Raw genomic sequence first — 17,483 nt, 5'->3', positions numbered from 1 at the left:
ACCGTCCAAATCATATACTAATTACCAAAATGCGAGATAACAGAGGCAGCTAACGGTACAAGATACCATCAACCATCTCACCAATCGCCAAACAACTCGTCAAGCCAGGGCTCTCAATTCCCAACAAATTGACAAACCCAGGAAGACCCTCTTCTTCCTGGATAATAAAGTCCTGGAACCCATTACCCTCATTGACAGCACCGTTCCTCCCTAACTTAGGGCGAATACCACAGTAATCCAACGCAATAGCACTGACGTCGACACCAGGCATATAAGCTTTGATCTCCGGCAGCGCTTGCTCCAAACGCGCAGCACTCGGCACCAAATCATCAGGACTATCCACCCACTCAACATCCGGCCCAAAGCGAATGCGCCCAGCCATGTCAAGAGTCAGGTGCGTACCCAGCCCACCAGTACCCGGCAAAGTCACCGGATATACCAAAACCGAAGTCCTAGGCCTGGACGCCGCATACGAAAAGTACGTGCCCTTGGCATAATGCGGAACAAAATGGCGCTCCTTTGGGAGGAGCATGTTACTGATATCGCACGCGCCATGTCCAGCACTATTAACCAACGTCTCGACGGTAAAAGAAGTAACCGAGCCATCCTCATCCGAGACAGCGGTAATCTTATACCCGCCGCGGCCGCCGTCGATAGCCTCCACACCTGTCACGCGCGTCTTGAACGCAACATCGCCTCCGCGGTCCTCAAAGTCGCCATGCAGGTAAGTCATCAGAGAGTGACTGTCCACAATGCCAGATGTCTCGCTCTCGACGATGCCTGCATCTGCCTTGACGTCTGGTTCGCGCTGCTGCGCTTCGTCACGTCCCACTAGCCGCGTTGGTGCGTCGCCTAGTCCTTGTGCGTGCGCGTGCAATTTTAGACAGGCTTCCCACTGAGTAGGGTTTTGCGCCACAATCCATTTCTTTGTGTTGCGATGGGGGATGTTGTTCTGTGCGCAGAGGTCGTAGAGGAGGTTGCGGCCGCGGATGCAGAGCTTGGTTTTGAGGGAGGTCGCTGGGTAATAGAGGCCTGCATGAATTACCTGGTTGGCGCGGGGTTGTTGTTAGTTTATTTGGGTTGTGTTGGTTTATTGGAAACTGTTCAGGTGGGCTTATCGTGGAGATTGCCTACCTCGGAGTTGCGACTGCTCGTCTCTGTCCCTGGTGCGTCATGTCGCTCTAGTAGGATGGTTGAGGTGCCTTCGCGAGCTGCAAGTTGCCGTGCGGCCGCGAGGCCGACGACGCCTGCGCCAATTACCTTTCATTCAGATTAGCCTTGTGTCTGTCTTGAATCTACCTAGGTTGCACTATACCGCATGGGTGAAGTCCGCATTGGTGGGTCGGGTGCTGGAAAAGCAGCGAGTGGGGAGCTTATTTTTAAGCTTAAATTGCTGCTTAAGCAGGGCACGTGCAGACATATCGGGAAGACGCAATTGACCAGCAGCCTGCAAGGAAGGAGCCCTGAAGTGTGACTTTGGTAGGAACATCCGACCTCCGACCTCGGGAATGACCTCGGGCGTGACCTCGGGCGTGATCCCGAGGCCCATATATTGAACTCAAAAGTATGCGACCCTGGAACTATAGAAATATAAAACCATAGATTATCATCTTTCATCATTTGACATCTAAGAAGAAGAAAGGCAAGTCAGAATGAAAATGATCGCTAGTTTCTGACTATACATAGACAAAGGGGGCAAAGGGAAACCCTTATGAAAGAAGTGTGAAGGCAATTGTTTCAGTTTCTAACAAAGACTCGACATGAGCTGGAGTTACTATTTAACTGACCATAAATCCCATCAATTAACCTGACCATACCATAGTAAGCACATCTCGAGTTACCTCCAGCTCATCTAAATCCACACTTCTCACCTGAACAAAGATGATCCAACCAGGTATGTTCTCCCGCCCCGATGGCTCCAACATCGCAGAGATCGACACGAAGGAGTTTGTCCACTGGGTGACGGTAGACTTCAGCAAATTTGGCGGACGAACTAGGCCCAATAGCGGCAAGAGCATGATGCGTCTGATGGCTGAGCAGTGCAGATCTGGAGTAGCCACTATTACATCTGTGCCTCAGCATCACATTCGGCCATGCTGTCTCTCATTGCCCGTCGTCGGAGATGCCGAGCTCGTACATGTTCATATTCTGTGGCGTGCAGCTGAGCTTGCTGATTGGCATTGGGAGGAGATTATGGCCGGTAAGGAGACGCTTGATACTAAGCGCGTTCTAGGCGATGCTCCACGGTTGTCTCGTAAAAGGGTGAATGGGGCTTAGTATTATCTCGATAGATGTAGTTTATTTTGACCGATCGATCATAAGACTATATTCTGACAGAAGATGATACTGTCAATTTAGTTGTTTATCATCAACTCAAATTCATAGAAAGATGACGGTATAATACCATATAGAATTTAAAGAAGAATGTTTCATCTTCGATTCGCATAATGCTGTGAGGTAGGCTCATTATCATTCGACGTCCATAAGAACATCACTCATTATGTATAAAATATACGAGAACTTTTTGACACTCCACTTCCCAGAGTCCTTGAGAAGAGATGCATAATCAAGCAGGATTCGACGCGCAAACTGATACCCACCGTGGAACGGCAGTCCTCGCAAGTAGATGGTAGCCCCGTTGCGAATGAAGTTAACAGCGGGATCATCCGTCGGCGCGAGAGTCTGACTTCCCCTAGGCTCCATGAAACTAGTGAATCCCTCCGTTCCCACTGATCTCCAGTCGACATCATCCATCAACTCCACAGACCCGACACTAGACGGCGAACTAGTAGAAGCCGGAACCATGAACGTATACAGACCGAGCACTAATCCAGCCGAAAAGAGCGAAAACATAGATTGGAAGGTGGGATGGTCAGAAGCTTTGCGGTTTGTCATGACTTTGTAAATGTGTGCAGCGTGCAGACACGCGCGTCTGGCGGCAGGTGTCTGCGACCATTCACGGATATCGTCAAGGGCCTTGCGGGCAGGATTTGGGCCTGCACGGCCAGCTGCAAGGTCGAATATTTGGATATCGGCGGTCAGAGTCATGCAAATGTTGTGCCACGTAATGAGAGCATTAGGATTGAGGCGATCGAGGGTTTCGCCGTAGTTTGTGATGAGCTGGGATTGGAGGGAGGGGAGGCACCTGGCTCGGCCGTCCATGGCGTAGGTGTGACATGGAGCAAAGGGGTAGCTGGCTCTATTGGAGAGGAGGCGGTGGTAGGCTTCTGACTGGCGGAGCTGAACTATTGCTAGTATTGCTTGTATACAGAAGTCATCTGCGGGAGCTTCTAGGGTGGGGATGTTGATGTTTTCGGATGGGGCGAGGATTGTTGATGAGAGAATGCGCTTTCCGCCACGGATTAGGTGTTTCCATTGGATGGAGGAGTGGGCGTTGAAGAGAGCTTCGCTGCAGGGGAGGATGAGTTGGATTGAGTCTGGGACTGTGATTGGACCCGTTGAGAGGAACGAGGAGTACCAAGAGTCTAGGAGCAGTAATCCAATGATTATTCTTGGGAAGACTATTAGTGATGTGCGATATAAGTAGGAATTTTGGCATACCTCTTAGTTGATTCGATCTTGCTCCAGGCTTTCCATCTCATTTCATTATCAGGAACCGTTTCGAACAAAGTCATGTCAAGAATCTGTCCTTCGGTGGCTGAAAACAAACCATGTCTTTGGGCGACCTGCATAATTGTCATTAGAGTCACATCGATAGAGGAAAACAAGAAGGTTCTCTTCCAACTCACAGACATGACATTGATATAAAGAGGTTGACACTGTTCCAGATGTACTTTTTCCTGCAGAATGACAATGATTAGTACCTCGAGTTCAGCGAGCTTGGGCTAAGGAATTCATACCCCGGTCAAGCCAGCCAGGTTTAATAAGAGCAAAACTGTCGCAAACAATGTCACGGTGCCAGAAGCGCTCTCAAGTCCCATTGAGCATCGGGAAAATTCAGCTGTTACCTTGTCCAAAGTGCCCTAATGACTGTCAGTAAGCTACCTGCATATATGACGCGATTAACAATAGTTGACCTACTGAGAAATTTCTGGACACAAACGCAGTTGTTCCTTTCGTGCCAAGTAATGTCATGCCAACCAGCGTCATAACATATAGCAGAGATGGTCGCACCTTATTTGCCGAAAAGGTCGGTAGATGGACAAATGGCAAGAGGGGATTAAAGATGCGGAAAAATAAATCTAGTGCCATATCCAAAATCTCAGCAGGGGGGAAATCAGAGTAATTCAATGTCGAGACAGGCGTGGCTGGAGGAATATTCCTATCTGGGGGTGACTGCATATGCACAGAAAGAGTCATCGGTCCAAAAGCCGCATACAGGCGCCGTCTGCAATTCTCGTCGAATCCATACCGGGATCCTTCAACAGCACTTGCCTCATTGGAAGGGTGTAATGACTGAACAGAGAAGATATTATCAACCGGTGACATGACGATATCCCGCCATAAACTGTTTATAAGACGCCCGGTATTCGGTGGTGCTAGCCAGCACTGCTGAACTCTAGCGAAGCGTTCATTAGGAATGCTATCGCTGCTGTCGCCTGAATGTCGATTCTGCTGGCCTGAAGTAAGATTCAAATTGTCACCGATCAAAGGGAAATGGCTATCGCGCATCAGATCTAGTGAGTCAATTGACGCCGAAGCTGTGCGTGGTTCAAGCCACATTTGTAGCATGTCTTTTGGCCCAGGGTCGAAGGCCGAGCCAGCTCGGTGCGACACATGATCTGCCGATGTGACTGCATTCCATCCAAAGTACTGCTGCTGGTCATCAATCATCATCATATTGAGATCTGGTTCGGTGCGGCCATGGTGAGCTGAAATGTCAGCTAGGTAATCTAGTGATGATGGGAGCCCAGTTGATGCGAGATGCGCATCTCGCGAAGTAGTAGACAGAGGTGGAATCTGTGCTTCTGCACCGATAAAACCATTTCCTGGTCCGGGAATCATTGATGCATCCGCGGTTACTGATGACTGTCGATTTGACGCTTCCGATGGACCGGCTGTCGCATTGGCTTGATTGTGGCCCTTGGCATGTCGGCTCAAGACGTCGCTGTATGCTCATTAAATTTAGGTATTTGAACATGGGATTTTGAATATGTTACAATTCACATGTGCCTTCAATGGAATTTACCTTCGAGAGAAACGCTTGTGGCAGATATTGCATTCGTATGGGCGTTCCTTAGTGTCTGTTTTGTATGTTAGATTGCTCTTGCAGGGGTTCGACGTGACTGACGCGACCGCTCATGCCTCTTATAATGTTCGGTTTTTTTGAACACCCGCGAACAGATGGAACATTTTTTCAACACCATCACGGCGCTCTCGAAAAGATGAATGATTACGGTACATGTAACCCTCAAGACTTGCGGAGGGGAAAATATATTAGTCAGCAAGTCCGGGGTTCTAACCTTGGTTGACTCCACTGGGACTATTCCGCATTGGGGAAGTTGATACCTTAGAAAGCAGGCACAAATAATGTGATTTATCTGAAATAAATATATTCTAACATTGCTGGCCTATCTAGTCTCATTTTCAGATTCTGGGATACCTGCATTTGCAACAAAGGAATAGAGATCTTCATCCCCATCCGACGGAAGCTGACCACTGAGCATGAGCATCCAGCCCAACCCAGACTCGAGTTGGAAATCGCGCGTCTCATGCTGTGTGCTTAAAGACCTTCCATTATTCGGGATTATGGAGTCAGATCCATTAAGTGTTCGTGATCGCTTTCTGGGGGGGTAACCAGCCCCATCGGGTCCACGGTCCGGCTTAGTAGCACGGGTACGAATCTCCCATTTGTGCTGTAGCCTTACCAGAAGGTCTTTAGCACGATTGGCACTTTGCCAGGATAGAGAGAACTCATCAAGGGCCCTGAAGCAGGTACTCAGATGAGCGATGATATTCTCGTTCTCTTCAGTTTGGTACTGGGAAACGGCAGCGAAGAGAAGTAGTAGCACGGCGGAGGATGTAATTGAGACTGCTTTAATGTTTATGCGGCGGAGGGTATATCTGGTCTCGTACAATACAAGGATTTTGGCAATGGAGATGGCGGAATTAATGCACATTTCTCGAGCGTGAGTGAACCCAGGTCCCTTCGGAGGTTGTGGTTGCAGGTAGCCTTTTGACATCCAGGGTCGATGACTGTAGATGAGATTCTGGTAATATTGCATGCTTTGGGGTAAGTTAGCTTACGTTGTTTATTAGAACTTTGAATGGTATAATAGAAACTCACTGAAGTAGCAACACATGTGGAAGATAAGGAGAACTGTGATCGTTAAGGTCGATCTGTAAAACTGAAGGCAACTGAGCTTTCCAACTGAGAAGCTTGGCAACATTATTTGCATTGAGCTGTTGAAGCAAGGCTCTTGGAATACCTGACGTCCCATACCTGTTTCGAGGCCAAAGTTAGCTAAAGCAACTCACTTGAGCCCAACTATATGATGTCGAGCGACAGCGGCAAACAGGGACGGAAACCTACAGAAAATAGCCGCAGGGTGCCATAAGTTCACATAGGGAGACTTCCTGTTCACTGACAGCCCCCACACAGTCAAATAACCCGGAATCATTGTCAAATGGGATGGGAGATGCGTAGGGCGTCCATTTGCAAGGTTCTCGATAGTCGACGTCATTATTGGGTTTTTTGACTGTAACATCCTCCATGTTGGTGTAGAAAGGTCTACCAAGGTAGAATCCGACCAGGCTGGAATTTCGAAAAGTTAGAGATATCCTTAGCGTGTACAAAAACAGAATGGGAACTCACTGGTCTACCATATACGCAGCCCAAAAAACGGTTCGACGCAGCTCGGCGTCTGCAGCGGTAACAGATCCACGAGCAACATAGGAAGAAAGATCTATATGCAAGGCAAGATCAAAAGCAAGCCGAAGGGCCATCCCTAGAATTGTAAGCTAAGAAAGCCAGGAAATTTCAACAGAACTGACCACTGTAGAGCCATCCACGTGTATCTGAGCCTATACCGATTTCATGGCTGCTCAAGATGACTAGTGCTTGGACTGTTGCCACGCATGGAGAGTCTAATTCAATTTCAAGCAGTTCCTTTGCACGGTCCCCAAAGAATTCACCGAGAGACTTCGGGAACGTCACAAAGGATGGATGATAACGGGTCTCAAAAACAGCGCCGAGAGAACACCTATTTTCTAATGTCATTTCACATGTCCATTTGGTCGGATAGAAATCGACTCACATTGCATAGCAGAGTGCCTCAGAATAGAACGGGGTCTCTTCTTTCCCATCCCACGCTGTCTTTCCCTTTTCGAACAATTCTCGGTCGACGACGTGGAACGATGGATCTTGCCAGGCAAAATAGAGATTAAGAAGATGCTCCTCGAGAGATAATGGGACTTGTCTATCATATTCTGCGTCATCGAAATGATCGACGGTACGGTGTGTCCGAGTGTTGATAGTTACTGGAGCATCGGCAAGGTTGAAAGTCGATGTCGGGCCATAGAAGCGAGCTCTTCCTCCAGGACCAAAGCGCAATGTGCCCATCCGATCAGAAATCTCGTCGATAAGGTCTTCAATTTCTTCCGTGCTCCTGGAATCATTGTCGAGGCTGGGTGGGCTTTGAATGACGGCGGACTCAAAGGGCTCAGGTACCCTATCCAATGGTTTCCCTGGCGGCTGTAGTGGTTCTACGCCAATGTCTCCGATGTCTGGAGATGGGGGCGTAATGCATGTCTCAAAGTCCAAGGTCCAGTCCCAATTGGCCAATAAATTATCAGAGTGATCATCAGTTGGTGGATACTGTTCTGCAATGGAGATCCCAGTGTCAAGGGCCATGGGCAGTGTCGAAATGGCGTGAGGGTCCGAAAGCATTGTAAAACTCGACCGAGAATTTTGCGATGCGTTGTCCGGTGATCTCGAGGTCTGAGCCCAAGTATTTAGATCATTTTCTACACCAGGAGCTGAGAACGGCATAGAATTCGGTGCCTCAGAAGGCAGATCATCGCTTGCGGATGGGGAATTGGGATTGGGGGATTTGCTGTTAGTTCGATTGTATCTTGCGGCTGAATGAACTTCAGTTAAGCCAAGAACATCAAGGACTTTAGCCAAAGCAGTGTCCTTTTCTTGTGGCATGGGCGGGGCCTCCAATCCACTTTCGTGGATGAAGAGACAGAGCTGTTCAACTCTGCTTGATAGAAGCTCTATGGCAACGCGGAGTGGGAGTCTTCACATCCATAATCAGCACTATTACCTAGCCAGCAGCCTTCCTTTAATGAAATGATTTTTGATGCGTCACTTACTTTCTCTTGTCTACGGCCTGGTATCGACATTCGCGGTGCTTGTTCATGCAGCTGGAGCATTGGGGCTTACCGCCGTCACACTTTGCCGACATTAGCTTCATTTTGTTTCCCACCGAGGTAATTGATAGTCACCTTGACCTTACTTTCCCGACATGACACGCATGCCATGGAGGCATGGTGCCTCCTCTTTGGGGGGACACTGGGCTTTGGCATGTTTTTTTCTGGATGCCATGAGACTATGCGCTTGCAATATCCTCGTCCCTTAGCAAATAGAGGGCGGCTTAACCTCGGGAGGGATAGTGCGGGGTAATACTAAAGGGGAAATGTTTGATCCGAACTATACGTCGTAGCTTCTCGCTGCTATTTCATTGGCTCTACCAAAAGGGGGACCACTATCGACCCGTGTATTTGTATTTCTGGGGCCTCAAGTGGGGGATACTCGTATAAGTAAAGGATGAATGACATCATGCATGATCGACGGCCTCGTTGGCGAACGAGATGTCGTGCAAATGTCGTTTCTTTTTCCGGGGACCAATCGCTGGTAAAACCGGGGCTGGCTCTAACTTAATCCGGAATAGACCGCCTCTACGGGAATCATAACCCGGTGTGGGGGACCCCACGTTTTCTGTAACACCCCAGGTTTTCAGATAATTAGTAGGATTACCGTGTAGTCCTATCACATAATTTAGATTTCATTGAATATAAATACAGATATGAACCGCACACGAGTGGTCCATGCTAAGATCGTATACTGGCGATATTGCAACCCTGCTCATCATGTTTTTCCAGAATGCACAAGGGAAATGGCTTCAATACAGAATCACTGCAGCCTGCGGTGCCGGTTTCCTCCTCTTTGGCTATGACCAGGGAGTCTTCGGCGGGCTTCTGGACAACGAGCCGTTCCTCGAGACCTTTGGAAATCCGGGCGTGACCATCCAAGGTCAAATTGTTGCGACTTATGACATTGGCTGCATAATAGGCACTCTGGTGACGATGTTCGCTGGAGACAAACTCGGACGAAGACGGACAATTTTGATCGGGTGCTGCATCCTGATCGTCGGCGCTATTCTTCAAACTGCATCCTATTCCCTTGCGCAGATGATTGTCGGTCGTGTCGTTGCGGGAGTTGGAAATGGAATGAACACAATTGCTATTCCTATTTGGCAATCAGAAACTGCACGGGCAGAGCACCGTGGAAAACTCATCGTTGCCCAGTTGGTAACGAATATCTTCGGCATCGTCATCACAAATGTAAGCTACTTCGTTCACAGTACAAGACCTTGGAGCAATGCTGATTTTTTTCCCTATCGCAGTGGATGAACTACGGATTCACTTTCATTCCTCACTCTGCCGTGAGCTGGCGATTCCCTCTGGGCTTCCAATGTTTCTTCGCGCTTGTCACTCTCGCTTTTGTTATTGTCGCCCCGGAGTCACCGCGTTGGCTTGTCATGAAACACCGTGGCAGCGAAGCCCGTGAAATCCTAGCACGGCTCCTTGCAAAGCCAATTGACGACCAGGAAGTGGTGGATGAGATACAAAATTTGGAAATAGCTGTGAACCATGAAACCGAAGTCCAACAATCGAAGCCTTTGCAGGCAATCTTCAAGCGCAATAACAAGCAACAGACATTGCGCAGGATTCTTCTTGGAGCTGGTACTGCCTTTTTTCAACAAGTTGGTGGAACGAACGTCATTGCATACTATCTACCAGTGGTTCTGACCCGATCAGTTGGGTTGGACAACAGAATGGCCCTGATCTTGTCGGCCGTTGACTCTATGTCGCTAATGTTTTGGGGATGTATTGCAGCCCTGCTCATTGACCGCATTGGCCGAAAGAGATTGATGCTCTTCGGTGCCGCTGGTAGCAGCGTCTGCTTTGCGCTTGTTGCCGTTGGACTGCGGTATGGTGGACCCGACAACAAGGGTATGTCTGTTCTAGCCGTGGTGTTCATCTTCGTCTACTACGTCTTCTACGGCATGTCGCTCTTATCGATCCCGTATATCTATCCGGCAGAGATCAACTCCCAGCAAATGCGCAATATTGGCACTTCATTTGCGACCACTACGAACTGGTTATTCGTTTATGTTATCGTTGTTGCCACCCCAACAGCCATCGCAAACATCCAGTGGAAGTATTATATGCTTTTTGCCATATTCAACTTCTGTTTCCTGCCAATCATCTGGCACTTCTATGTTGAGACCGCCAACCTGTCTCTTGAGCAGATTGACAGACTCTTTGAGATTAAACATGAGGCTGGGAAAGCAATTAGCTGGTCGGAGGCAACCATGATAGCCCGTACAGAGGTCATTTCCGATTTGGCACACACCGAAAAGGAAAATCTTGATGCTGAGCACTATGAGATTGCGGCTTGATCTTGAAATAGGTTTCTTTAGATGTTGTACATGTGTATAAATGATGAACGGCTGTCAGGTATCTCGAATATAATTATTTATAAGCTTTGCGGGGTAGTTAACTAACGGCTAATCCATAACTCATTCCCGAGGGCTTTTCTCTGTGAAGCCGCTTGAAAAGTCTACGTAGCAAATTCATCTTCAAAGCAGTTTGCTAATTTGAGCTACTTCTCAATGAGATTCTTTTCTTGCGACCAGGAGGCGTCTTCGTAGAAAGAATTCCACTAGACCAAAAAACCATGATCTCTATTTATGGCCTAAAGGAGGGCTATAACTGTTCTGTTTCTTGTCAATATGCCTATCTTGACATTGGCGTTTCTGAGGTAACCAAAAAAGTTTAGTGACACGATAATGCAATTGCAGTAATAGTCTCGGTTATAGCAAGTCCCAGTTCAACTCGGATTCCCTTTCCCGGCCAAGCCTTGTATCCACTCCAAACTACGATTGTGTATATAACCCCGACTAAGCTGTTGTCGAAGCGACTACTGGAAAGCATTTCTCAGATTCTTCAACTCTTACTACTCCTTCAAATATCCCCTCGTCTCAAGATGTCAGCCCCGAAGTTGCGCGTCGGTATCGCCGGCCTCGGCCGAATGGGTAAGCATTGTTCCCCAATCGGATTTCGAAAACCTCCAATTGACACATAACAGGCCAACGACATGCATTGAACTACCACGTTTTTACCCCTCGTGCCGAGGTGGTAGCAGCCAGCTCTCCTGATCTCAATGAGCACGTATGGGCAAAAGAAAACCTCACAGGAGCAAAAATCTATACAGACTACTATGAAATGCTCGAGAAAGAGAATTTGGATGCTGTAGTGGTTGCTGGAATTACTGCAGTCCACGCAGATCACGCCATTGCCGCTATCAAGAAGGGATTGCATGTCATGTGCGAGAAGCCTTTGTCTCTTGACGTCAAGATTGTAGGTCGTTCTATATAAGCTCCCTATATGAAGACATATGCTAACCGCAACAGGCTCAATCCGTTCTCGATGCCTACAACACATCGCTCAAGACACACCCCAACCAGAAAGTCATGTGCGGTTTCTCGCGCCGCTTTGATGCTTCCTACCGTGAAGCCTATGAGAGAATGACCTCAGGCCAATACGGCCGACCAGTGATCTTCAGATCCCAGACTGCAGATATGCTCGACACAACCGGGATGTTCGTGCAGTACGCCAAGACCAGCGGTGGAATCTTCCTCGACTGCTCCATCCACGATATTGACCTGATGTTATGGTTCCTTGGTGAGACCACCCATCTCAAAAGTCTGCAAGCGGTTGGAGTCATTGCCGTCCACACTGCATTGGATGCGAGCAAGGACCGTGACAATGCGGTAGCTACGGTCGAGTTTGACGGTGGCAAGATTGCCACCCTTTTCTGTTCGCGTATGATGGCTGCTGGACAGGAAGATACCACCGAGGTCATTTGTGAGAAGGGCTCATTGAGAGTGAACATGCAAGGCCGGAAGAACCACCTTGAGATCCACGATGGTCAGGGAGCTAGACGTGATCTTCCCAAGCATTACTATGAGCGTTTCAGAGAGGCCTTCCTCACGGAAGCTAATGAGTTCACTGCTAGCTGCTTGGATAACACGCCTCCTCCAGTGTCCCTCTCAAGCTCGGTGAAGGCAGTTGTTATTGGCGCGGCTTTGCAGAAGAGCTTGGTTACCGGTGAAAAGATCTTTTTTGAATCTGGGAAAGAGGCTAGACTTTAGGTATAGGAAGAAGCTGTCCAAAATTCAAATAGGTATTCATTCAATAGACAAGTGCTTTTCCGATTCTGTACATTCTGGATTTGTTTGTTTGTATATGTCTCACTTCACGTCACACATGCCACCACTACATCATCTACACACGTATATACTGATTCCAGCTCTGTTCTTTGTGTGATAATTGCTCGTCCATGTGCCATGTGCCAAACTTGCTTGATGTTAGTCGATTTTTGACCCCGTGCTCTGATTCTTAATCGTAAATTTGTGTACAATAACATGCAAACAGAACAGTCATAGTCCAGATCTCATTATGCATCCAAAATTTTAGCGTCATAAAGAATATTCCACCTTGTGGAATAACATTTTGATTCCAAAGCTCACTCCTGGTTCCTAGCATGAACCTATAGACCCTTAATTCACGTAGAAGTGCCAAAGTATTAATTATAGTCATGGCTAATAAATAATCCTATATCTTGAACGATAACATCAAAATAATACCCCCCCAGGTGGCTGTGGTCCTGTGGCGTGCACGGGACACCGTTATCTGGGGGGAAAGGATGCAGCGTCAAGCTGCCCCAACGTCTGAGCCATAAAATGCTCGTCGGTCGACCCTCCCTCTCATCAAATTGGAGGTTGACTTTCATTTCCATCTAAGACCTTCCTGACAAGAGGGCAATGAATCTTTCTTTCTTCTTCCACCCATGGAATTCTACTTTTTTTTTCTTTTCAAATTTCAAACTAATGGAAGCTTTGATGACAGACTAATCTGCCAGCGTGGTTGCAATGATATCTTTCTTCAACACTTATTCTTCTTCTGCCTTGTTCTATAGTGTGCTCGTTGCCTCACGGGGATTTTTCTTTGCATCCCCCCTGTGCCGTGAGCAGACAATCTCCAGTACTCATATCAGAACCAGACAAAGGTACGGACTCCAAACCCAATATTCTATCTGATTAGTTGACTACAGCCTACGATTGAATTATGATTATAAATTAATCTTAATTGGCTGATCTCGCGGGCTATAGGGTGAATTAGGGTATTTCAAGCGATATGGAATAGATTTGAAGCAAGAAGCGCTGCTTCTGTCTTCTGTTTTCTCACCACAGAAAATGGCGCTGAAACTCAAATGAAGGGGCTTCCTGCCAAGAGCTCAGTCTCTCCACTGGAGCACTCTCTTTATGTGACGACCCAGGGACCGGATGGTTCGGTGTCTCACTGGAAGTTCCATCGACCTTTCGAGTTGTAGGAGACATTGGAACCGAACCATGGAGCCTGTCATTCTGCGAACGCTTTTTCTTCTCCGAACCCATCCTTTCAGGCTCAGTGCAAGCTTCCTGCCACCTCCGGATACCGTGAGAAGTATCAAGAGGGAATTGTGACCAAGTATCAATTCCCCCCTTCTCAAGTCTGGGGAATGGCACATACGTGCCAGCACCGTGGCCTCGACTGCTCTCTCGGGGAGGAATCGCAGCCGATAGCTGCTCATCAGAGACATGCGGAAGCAAATTCAAAAGAATGCTCTCAGTGAGCTGGAGTCGATTCTCCAGTGCTTCGGTATATCCTTTCTCTGGTCCTCTTCGAAGCTGTTCGGGCCAGTTGCACGGTCGGTTGTTCTCAAGACATTGTTCGCAAACGGGTTTAAGGCCGCTGCACTTTTGCTTTCTCGAGCGACACGAGTTGCAAGCAATTGTGATACGTGCTGGTCTTTTCTCTTTTGATTTCGATGCCATCTTATTTTCTTCTTGTGGCAGGTCAAGAGGCGTTGAGGGGAGTGGGGTACACGCAGTGGTAGACGGTAGACCCCATCGCCTGAAAGTTCTGCCGAATGTCCCGGTTTGTCGCTACATCGGCCATCCGACGAAAAGGCAGGATGAACTATCAGCCACCTTTGATCGCCGTGTTTTATATATAGTCTGGACATCCATCTGCATTCAATTTACTCATTACATCTTCTCCAGTTCCACGCATATTTCCTCCTTCAATATGGCATCAAAGAATTCATACCGCATTGCCTCTATCCCAGGCGATGGCATTGGTCTCGAGGTAGTCAGTGCTACTATCCAGGTCGTCAAGAAACTCGCAAAGACCCTTGGCACATTCAAGATCGACTTTGAGCATATCCCGTGGGGAACCGAGTACTACAAGCAAACCGGACGATATGTGTCTGAAGATTACCTTGACACCATACGCCAGTACGATGCGGTATTATTCGGTGCCGTTGGATCACCCGGTATGTTTTCTATATTGCATAGCATCATCCCGACTACTAAACAACAATATTGACACAAACAGACGTGCCCGATCACATCTCGCTCTGGGGCCTACTCCTGGCCCTCCGCGGCCCACTCCAGCTATACGCGAACGTACGACCAGTTCGAACTTTCCCGGGAACCAAATGCCCTCTCAACACCGCAACTGAAGGCATCGACTGGATGCTCGTACGGGAAAACTCCGAAGGCGAGTATGCCGGGCAAGGCGGACGGTCTCACGTCGGACAGCAATGGGAAGTCGCGACGGAAGTGGCAATATTCACGCGCGTGGGAATCGAGCGAATTATGCGATTCGCATTTGAGACAGCGCAGTCGCGGCCGCGTAAGCTCCTGACCGTCGTCACGAAGAGCAACTCCATGCGCAACGGGATGGTTCTGTGGGATGAAATTGCGGAATTGGTTGCGAAGGACTTCCCCGATGTGACCTGGGATAAGATGCTTGTTGATGCGATGACTGTTCGTATGGTGGCGAAGCCGCAGTCAGTCGATACGATTGTTGGGACGAACTTGCATATGGATATTTTGTCTGATCTTGCTGCTGCATTGGCGGGATCCATTGGTGTTGCGCCTTCTAGTAACTTGGATCCTACACGCAAGAATCCGTCGATTTTTGAGCCTGTCCATGGTAGTGCTTTTGATATTACTGGGAAAGGGGTTGCGAATCCGGTTGCTACCTTTTGGTCGGCGGCGGAGATGCTTGTCTGGATTGGTGAGAAGGATGCTGCTGCTCAGCTGATGGGTTGTGTAGAGCGTGTCTGTGCTGCAGGGATTCTGACTCCTGATCTGGGGGGAACATCTAACACTCAAGGGGTTGTGGATGCTGTTTGCCTGGAGATTGAGAAGTTGTGAAAGAAGATCTGAGACAATTCATTGTCTTTTCTTCCTTCTTTCCTTCTATCTTTGTTTCTTTATGTCTTCCTTTTGCGTCTCAGGTCATCTGAAATATGGCTTTAGATGAACTAATCAGTTGGTCCTGCATTGAATATCGATAGACAAAAAATACCAAATGATGAATACAGAAACTGATTTATAAAGTAGTGAGCAGCACACCTTCCAGAAGTGTCCAGAAATATCTGTTAACTGTTAAATATGTATGAATATCATAAAGAAAATGTCAGAGGCATCTCACACAAGACGGAACAGATCAGGAGGCGATGAACTAAGAAACCCGGAAATGTCATTATAGCAATATGACACTGTTTTCCTCATATAAAAGGAATGGTACAATATCAGTATGCTGTTGTCTTAGAGTCCAACATTTAAACGGGCTTTAGCACCCTTCCTAGTCCTTCAGAAAGCACTCAGACGGGCCTTCAAATAAGCCAAAGCCCCCCGAATCCATCTATCTCACAATCCTCCCCCACATTCATCATTGATCATCAAAAGCAAGGTCAGTCCCTCCAACTACAAACCTATCAAACCAACTAATAAAATCCAAGGGATGTTCTACCAAAACGGAAGATTAATCCAAGAGCTCGAATACAACCCCCGAAGAACGAACTGGGTGAACATATTCTTCAATGCCCGCGACTACAGGTGCGATGACCTTGCTATAATGCACACAGTCGTCACCTGCATCCGCACAAGAGTCGTCAGCATCACTGGCCATGCTATGCACCACGATATCCCATTCTGCATCTCGATCCAAGTTCCCGGGGAACATGGTGACAAGGAGTCGATTCTTGCTACTGCGGAGCTATTGGCGGAATATCTTTGGGGACAGATTGCTAGGGGCTCTGTTAATATTAATCGGTCTTTGCTCTTCCGCAGGAGATAGTGTTTGGCTCTTGGGAAAAGGAATTTTGATGCTTGAAGTGGTTAGAGCTTGTTTGGACTATTTGATAGAATGGAAAGTTGGATCATCCTGAATTGTCCACTATGTTGTCAACTATCTATACTGTAGAAATTCAGCTGGTAACTTGTATAGGTAGTCCCGGGGTCATGCATGCACATGAGCCTTGATATCTATACCTATAGTCAGGTGAAAGCACTAAACGGTTTGAGATTCAGAGACATTATTCATGATGTTAAGTGGCATACTAAAGACATAGAAATACAGACGCACAAAGATATCGGGGAATAGATGAAAGGCTTGAAAATGACATTGTACCATGACTCCTTTGTTCTTGCCTAGATAGGCTCCTGACTATAAACAATAAAGAGAAGAGCTACTAGGCAGAGTAAGTATTTAAACACAGCAGGAAGGGACTCGAAACCTCCTTCTCATCTTTCCTCCTTCCTCCTTACCACTCCACAGCAAATAACCAAAAGGTAAGCAAGCACCCGCCATATCCAAAACACGGCCATCCTCAATTCTAACCTCAGAAAGATGCAGAGCATGTTCTACTTCGACGGGGAGCTAATCCCAGAACCCGAGTACGATCCACGCCAGGTCAGCAACTGGGTGAACGTCTTCATCAAGGCGCGGGATTCCAACTCCGACGACGAGACTCTGATGCGCACCGTCGCAGCCTATATCCGAACCAGCACTGCTTCGATTTCCGTCCATGCCAAGCATCATGACTACCCACTGTGCGTCTCTATCAAGGTGCCCGGAGACTACCATTCCAACAAGGCGTCTATTCTCGCCGCGGCGGAGCTGCAGGCTGACTACTATTGCCAGGAGATTCGGAATGGGAGAGTGCGCATCAACCGGGCTTTGCTTTTCCGGCGTGGGGTACAAGACCGGCGCCGGGGTTGATGGTGCAGATGGCTGGTTTATGGCTCGAATGAGAGGCTATCAATACATGAGCGTTTGAGAGAAATACCCACAGCGTGAACAATATGCATTATTTTGGTTGGTCTTCTTTGGTA

The 17,483-nt window shown here is 47.9% G+C and overlaps 8 protein-coding genes across 8 annotated transcripts; 5 read left to right on the top strand and 3 right to left on the bottom strand.

The window, feature by feature from the left end:
- Positions 1 to 49: 49 nt before the first annotated feature.
- N7518_008774 (NAD(P)/FAD-dependent oxidoreductase) lies at positions 50 to 1,549 on the bottom strand (the record flags this gene model as incomplete). The annotated part of the gene is made up of 3 exons (XM_057189701.1): positions 50 to 1,045; positions 1,135 to 1,260; positions 1,316 to 1,549. 3 exons carry the CDS (start codon positions 1,547 to 1,549, stop codon positions 50 to 52), a joined length of 1,356 nt encoding a protein of 451 aa, XP_057041404.1.
- Positions 1,550 to 1,881: 332 nt separating this feature from the next.
- N7518_008773 (uncharacterized protein) lies at positions 1,882 to 2,277 on the top strand (the record flags this gene model as incomplete). The annotated part of the gene is made up of 1 exon (XM_057189700.1): positions 1,882 to 2,277. The coding sequence occupies one exon, from the start codon at positions 1,882 to 1,884 to the stop codon at positions 2,275 to 2,277; it is 396 nt and encodes a 131-aa protein (XP_057041403.1).
- Positions 2,278 to 2,469: 192 nt separating this feature from the next.
- Positions 2,470 to 8,378, bottom strand: N7518_008772 (uncharacterized protein; the record flags this gene model as incomplete). Its single annotated transcript, XM_057189699.1, has 13 exons — positions 2,470 to 3,511; positions 3,562 to 3,686; positions 3,750 to 3,800; positions 3,861 to 3,983; positions 4,042 to 5,068; positions 5,150 to 5,204; positions 5,564 to 6,186; positions 6,248 to 6,403; positions 6,494 to 6,715; positions 6,776 to 6,908; positions 6,955 to 7,163; positions 7,218 to 8,201; positions 8,278 to 8,378. The coding sequence occupies 13 exons, from the start codon at positions 8,376 to 8,378 to the stop codon at positions 2,470 to 2,472; spliced, it is 4,851 nt and encodes a 1,616-aa protein (XP_057041402.1).
- A 676-nt stretch (positions 8,379 to 9,054) lies between these two features.
- Positions 9,055 to 10,649, top strand: N7518_008771 (sugar porter family MFS transporter; the record flags this gene model as incomplete). Its single annotated transcript, XM_057189698.1, has 2 exons — positions 9,055 to 9,528; positions 9,591 to 10,649. 2 exons carry the CDS (start codon positions 9,055 to 9,057, stop codon positions 10,647 to 10,649), a joined length of 1,533 nt encoding a protein of 510 aa, XP_057041401.1.
- A 587-nt stretch (positions 10,650 to 11,236) lies between these two features.
- On the top strand, positions 11,237 to 12,404 carry N7518_008770 (uncharacterized protein; the record flags this gene model as incomplete). The annotated part of the gene is made up of 3 exons (XM_057189697.1): positions 11,237 to 11,285; positions 11,339 to 11,610; positions 11,664 to 12,404. The coding sequence occupies 3 exons, from the start codon at positions 11,237 to 11,239 to the stop codon at positions 12,402 to 12,404; spliced, it is 1,062 nt and encodes a 353-aa protein (XP_057041400.1).
- Positions 12,405 to 13,914: 1,510 nt separating this feature from the next.
- N7518_008769 (uncharacterized protein) lies at positions 13,915 to 15,518 on the top strand (the record flags this gene model as incomplete). The annotated part of the gene is made up of 2 exons (XM_057189696.1): positions 13,915 to 14,629; positions 14,692 to 15,518. 2 exons carry the CDS (start codon positions 13,915 to 13,917, stop codon positions 15,516 to 15,518), a joined length of 1,542 nt encoding a protein of 513 aa, XP_057041399.1.
- Positions 15,519 to 16,131: 613 nt separating this feature from the next.
- N7518_008768 (uncharacterized protein) lies at positions 16,132 to 16,332 on the bottom strand (the record flags this gene model as incomplete). The annotated part of the gene is made up of 1 exon (XM_057189695.1): positions 16,132 to 16,332. One exon carries the CDS (start codon positions 16,330 to 16,332, stop codon positions 16,132 to 16,134), a length of 201 nt encoding a protein of 66 aa, XP_057041398.1.
- Positions 16,333 to 16,998: 666 nt separating this feature from the next.
- Positions 16,999 to 17,370, top strand: N7518_008767 (uncharacterized protein; the record flags this gene model as incomplete). Its single annotated transcript, XM_057189694.1, has 1 exon — positions 16,999 to 17,370. The coding sequence occupies one exon, from the start codon at positions 16,999 to 17,001 to the stop codon at positions 17,368 to 17,370; it is 372 nt and encodes a 123-aa protein (XP_057041397.1).
- Between the last annotated feature and the right edge of the window lie 113 nt (positions 17,371 to 17,483).

The sequence above is a fragment of the Penicillium psychrosexuale genome (genome assembly GCF_028828465.1).
Source record: "Penicillium psychrosexuale strain IBT 29551 chromosome Unknown utg000004l, whole genome shotgun sequence".
In the NCBI taxonomy this organism is placed as follows: Eukaryota; Fungi; Ascomycota; class Eurotiomycetes; order Eurotiales; family Aspergillaceae; genus Penicillium; species Penicillium psychrosexuale.
The sequence above is the reverse complement of the archived record's forward strand: the minus strand, read 5'-3'. Positions and strand labels throughout refer to the sequence as shown.